The following is a 7,522-nucleotide window of genomic DNA, read 5'->3' on the forward strand; positions in this document are numbered from 1 at the left end:
ATAACATAAACACAGCAACATAAAAAGAACTGACTCCAGTACAAGCAATCAATATTTCATATAAAAATATTGATTATGCCAGCTTTGTGTGTATAAACAGTTAGAAACGAGCCATTGTATTTTGCCGTTTGTTTGTTTTTTCACTTTTACTCTCCTGTGTCATTTACTTTCAGTACAAGTCAGAGAGGAACAGCCTCAGTTCCCCGCAGGATTGGAGAGAAAGGCAAGACGCATCCACACCTGTCAAAGAGGAAGGAGCTCTCAACACCAAGAACAGCAACGGATTTGGCGTTAAATCTTTGGAGCAGCACATGGCTGGTCTCAACCTCCTTGAGAGCAAATAATCCCAGGCAATCTCTTCCTTTGTCCACTCTTCCCGATAAAGCAGCACATAGCTGACCTCACCTCTCTGGAGAAAATATGATCTTAGAAATAGCCCCAGTCCCCACCCCCATCCGTCATTCAGTACTAGTCTGGTAAAGATGGTTGACTTGGCTCAACTGGAATTTGCATTTCCTGCCTGGATGATGTTTGCACAAGTAAAAAAAAAAAAGGAAAAGCAAGTCTATGCTCTCTTTCCCACTGAGGTTGATTTAATCCAAGGTAGCGTTTCACCTGAAGCACCAGTTCCACCCCAGTCCACAAGATGGAGTTATTACTACACACACACAAAAAAAAGTTTTCAAAAAAAGTGAGGCCTGTCACAAACCTGATTTTTTTTTTTTAATATTTTTTCTTGCTTCTGAATTAATAAACTAATTAAAAGTCAGGAGAGAACTCCACTTGATGCTCAGCTCAGCCATACATCTATCTTCACTATGTGCCTCTGTGTGACAAGCCTCTGTGTTTTGTGGTGTTCTGTAATTGTGTTGCACAAGTTATGTAAAAAAAAAAAAAGTAAAATTAAGATCCACAATGCATGACACCATCATTACCAAACCCCCGTGTTTGAGTCTCCTGTGGTCACAGCCTTGTAATGTGACACTTTCTTTGTAATGCGCGCCACAGCAGTACACCACGATCACTTGCATTATATTGAGCACCTCATTTACATTAGGTTTTACAAGCTGACCACACTACATAACATGCAATGGATGTCTAATAGCCATTATTGTACGACATTCCCCATGTGCCATGCTAGTAGGAAAATGCAAAAAAACAAAAAAAAAAACAAAAACAAATGCCAAATACGATTGTTCTTGCGTCTTCTTACTGTTATAAAATATAAAACATAGTCCTCCAGTGTTAATGGAGACACTTTTATTTAAGCCGGGTTTCTCGACTTGATCGAACCTCTGTTTATATTGTCCTGAGAATTATACGAACCAGTCTACATGGCATACTTTCTCTCAAAGAAATGAAACAAGTTTGAACTGGCACACGTGTAAAGTGGAACCTTGAAGTGTACTTGTTATGAAGACTATCATTGTGAAGCTGCCTAACAGACCATTATGTATTAAATGGTATATATTACTTGGTACTTGAAGCATATGTATCCCGAGGTAATCACTTTGGTACTAGGAGAGGGAGTTAGAATGAATGAAATGTATAACCACACAGGAAGCTTTAGAGAATCACTGTACAGTGTGAGAGCAGCTAAGACTGCTGGGTAACGTAGTGCCGCCAGAGATGTGACGAAATCGTATCTAGTTTTGGACCACTGTTTCTTTTGATGATTCAAAGGTTAATAAAAGTGACACAAAAAAATAAACAATATTTTTCTTAAATTATTGTTTGTCTTTCTTTATATTCGACAGAAATACTTCAAACTCATGATTAGTATGTAACAAGAAAATAAAAGCCACTGTTCATGCGTTCTACTAGTTCCTTATTATATTTATCAAATTGGCAAATCCAAGCATAGACAAATTACTTGAAATCTGACTGCTTCTTGGATCCTTAAAATGTTAAACACTTTAAAAAAAAAAGGAAAAATATAGAATAACCTAGATACACAGTGCTTCATTATAAACAAAAGCCTTTCAGTCTTCTGCTAACTTTTAAGCGCATGAGGGAAAGAAACTCTCCCACAATAGAACGGGCTTGAATAAGGCAGGAATGTGGGGAACTGTCAAGATGGTTGGGACTGGGCAGAGCTGCGTTTGGAGACGATGTTCTCAAACTCGTCTCTGTTTAGAAGATTTTCTGTGATGCTCTTGCTCTCTTCAAACTTTGGCAGGATGACGGCGATGTATCCTTCGGTGGATGGCTGTAGAGATTTGACAAACCAAGCATTGTTACATGTGTTTATGAACCTTTACTAGTGTTATCTAATCTCCTCATAGGCATATGAAGCCGTGTCACCATCAGGTATGCTAAATTAATGTCAACTACTCATGTAAGGGTGTTTAACAGGGAAAAAAAAAAGGTATCGTACGCAGTAATAGTATGCAGATGGAGACATGTTAAAGATGACATGTAATGTACTTTACATTTACATGTGTAAGGTAAAATTGTAGGTTTTACCTTTTCCAGCAAGAGATTCGGAGTTTCTAAAATGTTCTCATTGACTTCCAGAAGACGACCCCGAATGCAGCTAAAACAGCCAGTGATGAAGATGTATGAGCACGTGGAAGATAAATATATATTTTAACAGTCAAAGACAGACTTTTACCTGTAGATTGTGTACTCTGTTTCATCTGTGCATGTTATCCTGCATAACGGTGCAAAATCAGTAAGGAACTGTCCCCCCTGTCGTACAGGCCAAAAAAGGAATGTTAGGATAAATGTACGAGCACACAGACCAAAATCCAGAGCTTTATTAACTTACCCGCTTGGACTTCCCAGAGACTTTATTTTCCAGCCGACTGCAGCCATTACTGATCTGGTAATTGATGCTTTTGATTGTGCGTCCGTTTTGTAGAATTGGGTGAGTCTCTGCTAAAGTGATGACACATATTCTGCCAAGAAAAACATTTTAAGAATCTATCAAGCGCCTTTTAAAATCTATATTTCTCTAGCGACATACTGATGTAGAAGTGATATAAATCACTCATACCGAGCAGGGACTATGTTGTGTAACAAATACAGTGTAATGTAGAATCAAATTATTATTATTCCCCATTTTCTCAATTTCTTTCCTGAGAAAACTTCCACTTAGTCATGATCAGGCCTACAAAATACATTAAGCTGCTGTTCTTCTTTTAGCTGTTCCCTTTAGGGGTTTCTTCAAACCACTCAACTTGAACTGTCCCTCCAATGAACTCATTTCTAATCTTGTCTATTCAGGTCACTCCCAATGAAAATCTTAACACCTCCAGCTCAGAGCTTCCTGTCTTTTTGTCAAAGCCACCGTCTCCAACCATACATCATAGTAGGTCTCACTACGATCAGAAAAATATTCCCTTTCACTCTTGCTGCTATCACTCTGCCACAAATCACCTCTGACATTCATCTCCACCCCGCTTGCACTCTCTTCTTCACCTCTTTTTTGTGCTGTCTGTTGCTTTTGACACCAGGTATTTATACTCTTCTACTGTCACTACCTCTACTCCTTGCATGTTCATCTTTCCATCTGTCTTCATTTTCATTCACACACATATCAAGTCTCGCGTCAACTGACTTTCATCCCTCTTCTCACCAATGCGTATGTCTACCTTATCAGGTTCTCTTTCACCTGCGCCCTATAGAGCACAATGTTGTCTGCAAACATCATAGTCCACAGAGACCCCTGGCTGACCTCATCTGTGAACCTGTCCATTACCACTGCAAACAAGGAAGGGGTGATGTCATGCCATGCCACTGCTACCTTGAACTCATCTGCGAGTCCTACCAAAGACCTCACTGTTGTCTCCCGGTCCTCATACATGTTCTGCACCACTCTCACATACTTCTCTCCTACCCCTGATTTCCTCATGTAGTACCGCACTTCATCTCTTGGCACTGTATCACATTCTTTTTCTTGATCCAACTCCTGACCTTCCCTGTACTCCTTCATCACTCTCAAAGCATATTTGTAACTGTAGTGCTCTTTCTTAGCGTACTTCCTCTCTTCTTAACATAGCTTCAATAAATCTTTCCCATATCTTCATGGTATGGCTCATCAACTTTACCCCTCTGCAGTAACTAAAGCTCACACTTGTTCTTGAAAATCTGTACCAATACACGTCTTCTGTATTCCTCAGGTATTCTCTGACTTTCCAAGATCGTGCCAAACAAATCTTAGTCCAAGACAATTCCATACCTCCACGGGTATGTCTTCTGGACCAACTTCCTTTCCACTCTTCATCTTTTTCATGGCTATTCTCACTCCCTAATTCACCACCTGTCTTCTCTCATGCGTCAGGAAGAGCATCCAGCGTAAAATCTTAGCCAAATCAAACATACAAAAGGGCCATTAACATACAGTGAATCATAGCAATTGGTGTGACTCATGGTCACTTGGTCAACCTCCTGTTACCTGTTTGAATGCTGTAAGATGCAATGGTCCTCGCATGGCTTTCCCTTCATGTCTAAAAACAAAAAATGAAAAAAGGTGTTCGTGACATTAAAAGCAAAATAAAAAAAAACCCATCTATTCAGACTAAAACTAAAAGTTAACGCCATCTCCCCCTGAACACTTAAGTTCACCTAACGTTAGCTCACTTAGCTTAGCTACTTAGCAAGTATAGATGAGACACGTTCACATGGACGTTATTTACCGGCTCTGTACCAGCGTGTGTAATATCGGTCGATAACTGAAGGAGCATTTGCTTTGGTATCTTCATGTTCCACGCTCTCCATGTAAAATAATAACACTGGAAAATTAATTTAAGGTATTAGCTTGGCGTCAACTTGTCTTGTCGGACAATAAATAGTGCAGCACCGGGCAGTCCGTCCTTGAAATATATCCGAAAACCCCAAAGGCAAATAATTCTGGCTGTTCTTTTGTTTTGTACAGCGATTCGCATTTCTTTGTAGTGAATCTTCATTGACAGCAATAAACAATAAATTATTAAGTTTAATATGTTCACCAGAAGAGCTGGTAACTAACTACAGATAGTATCTTTTGAACAGTCTCTCACTTTTCACTAATCACAATATATAAGATTGAGACAAAACAAAAAAACTTCAACCCTCCAGAAAAAAGGTCTTTCAAAACTTTAAAAAACGGTCTTTATTATTTCTATGCATGGAAACGTGCTTTAAGCGTTCAAATCTTACACAACAGAAAAAAGGGAAATCCACATTAAGTTATAGTGGAATAAACACACAAGTACATTTATTTACAAGTATGTGTGTGTGTGTGTGTGTGTGTGTGTGTGTGTGTGTGTGTGTGTGTGTGTGTGTGTGTGTGTATATATATATATATATATATATATATATACATATACATACATACATACATAAACATTTCATAAGGTTGTACGGGAGCTGCACATTTCTGCACCTTAAGACTGCTCTGAGTCAAACTTGACCAGTACCTGCTTAAATTTTAGATACACAAATGTCAAATGTGGGTCAAATCAAGGAAAATTGTGATTTTAGAAGAATGTTTGTGAAATTGTGAAACTATACATATTATGGCTGTGCATATTTTTAATGGAACAGTGGTTGATCTTGACACTGTCATTAGAATTGTATGCATTCCCACAGCATTTGCCATATTGGCTCCTTCAGAGACAAGAACCTGCTGGTCTCTGAAGAATCACGGTGGAATCTTTGAATAGTGAATTAGTAAAAAGCCAAGAGTGATCATATATGATCCACCCATGAAACAGAGGTCAGAGTGTGCCTTGAAAGATGGTGCTTCCACACAGACACAGGACTTGAAATAGGGCAGAACAAAAGTGGGATGGTCAGCACTGTTGCTTCCCAGGAAAAGCATTACAGTTTCACATCCTGCCTGTGTGTATTTTGCATATCTGGGTAGATATTCTGGCTTCGTCCCACAGTCCAAAACATGCATGTTATTTGAGGTTCTCAACTGGCACACAGATAGATTTTGCATCTCATCGTGTAATCTTTATAGCTGTTGTATTTTTAGGTCTTAGATAAAACAGGACATGATGATGTTTTCTGACAAAAAACAATTCTTGTAAAACCTTAAAGTAAATAAACTCTCCCTGCTCTTGGAAACATTAATTAAGGATTAATACTCCATTTATTGATGTCAGACAGGCTAGTAATGCATTCTAAACAGACCTGCAGTTTGAAATTAGTTATAGACAATTATTATGAGGGAATTCTTAGACCTGGGTAAAAAAAAAAAAAAAAACATATTGTGAAGGCATACAATAAGAACAGTATGTAAGGGTTAATGTTATTTCACTTAAAAAAAAAAAAAAAAAAATATATATATATATATATATATATATATATATTTTTTTTTTTTTATGGTCATCCATGCCTCATGCCTTTATGCCGTATCAGCTTGAGAGCCACTGTTGTAGAAGGACTGTGGCCCTCACCTGAACATGAATTCCTTTGTACTAAATTTTCTTAGAACAGCAGAAGTAATCATCTTCAATCTGTATCCATAATCCTTTCAATATTTAAAACCAGTACAGAGTACTGTAGTCATTTTTGAAAAAGCGAGAGCTCAAGTCTCCATAAAGCCTGACCAGGCAAGGCTTAAAGTGTCTCGAGGTGGGGCCCAATGTCAGAATCACTGCCACTTTGTTATTTTTTCTATTGCAAAACCAGGAGGAACCCAACCTTATTTTTAAACGCTGATCCCATCGCAGATTCATTCACCATGCTCATTCTGTGGTAAAGTGAGGTTGAGCTGCACATGTGGAAAACACTATTGTCATCATGATTTTTCACAATGCCCACTAGATGTCAGGCAACGGCAAACAACCAGAGTACAGTACTGTTAATGCAACTTAACTTCTCGCCAGAAGCATAACCATCTATATGAAAGAAATGTATTATTTTATTTCCAGATAAATATTTTCACATTTAATCAGCACCAATTAGTTTCTATGTAAACCAGCGCCAGGAGGCATAATATTGCTCTATTGCCACATCACAGATTCCCAGTTTGGCCCATTTTGTTTAATTTCCATACTTTGAACTGCACGTAATTTTTCTTTTCACGTAGCTCTAATGATTCTTGCAGATGGCGTATAAGTATGTTGAGTCTGCATCCTTATTATGTAATCAAGAGATCTGGGAGAAAATGGATGGAGGAATGAAGGAATGTTTCCCTCTCTAGACCTGATAAATAGCTTCTCTCATCCACATGCTGGACATATCTGGCATGAAATGCCACTCGTACACTGTGGACACTCCTGCAAACAGTTTTGGGGCACTGGTATCGGCACGGGGCAGTAATGATGACTTCATCTAGGGCACGTACTTGGGAGAGAGAGAGTGAGACTCGGCTGACGTTTGGATTCACAACGTGAGTTTTCCATTTATCTGCTCACCACCACCACTACCCAGACTTGGAAAGTTTTGCTGTCAAGATCCATCCTAATGAGTGTTTCCATTACTCTTTCGCCTGTGGTATGCTCTAGTCTGCAATTAATTTGCAATGAAAAGACAAAACTATCGTAGAAAGAGTGGCTGCAGAGCCAGTAAAAATGGAGTCATGCCC

At 38.7% G+C, this 7,522-nt stretch overlaps 2 protein-coding genes across 2 annotated transcripts in view; one reads left to right on the forward strand and one right to left on the reverse strand.

Moving 5' to 3' along the window:
* The window catches only part of ctnnal1 (catenin (cadherin-associated protein), alpha-like 1), a 54,526-nt gene extending 52,799 nt beyond the window's left edge, over positions 1-1,727 (forward strand). The window contains exon 19 of the mRNA XM_026157469.1: positions 174-1,727. Within this exon, the coding sequence (XP_026013254.1) occupies positions 174-344 (171 nt within the window). The 3' untranslated portion in view covers positions 345-1,727. The remainder of the gene's footprint in view (positions 1-173) is intronic.
* On the reverse strand, positions 1,728-4,826 carry abitram (actin binding transcription modulator). The gene is made up of 6 exons (XM_026157470.1): positions 4,641-4,826; positions 4,400-4,451; positions 2,771-2,900; positions 2,615-2,691; positions 2,467-2,536; positions 1,728-2,209 (listed from the first exon to the last, which is right to left on the reverse strand). The coding sequence occupies exons 1-6, from the start codon at positions 4,720-4,722 to the stop codon at positions 2,072-2,074; spliced, it is 549 nt and encodes a 182-aa protein (XP_026013255.1). The 5' UTR covers positions 4,723-4,826; the 3' UTR covers positions 1,728-2,071.
* Between the last annotated feature and the right edge of the window lie 2,696 nt (positions 4,827-7,522).

The sequence above is a fragment of the Astatotilapia calliptera genome, chromosome 22, assembly GCF_900246225.1.
Source record: "Astatotilapia calliptera chromosome 22, fAstCal1.2, whole genome shotgun sequence".
Classification (NCBI taxonomy): domain Eukaryota; kingdom Metazoa; phylum Chordata; class Actinopteri; order Cichliformes; family Cichlidae; genus Astatotilapia; species Astatotilapia calliptera.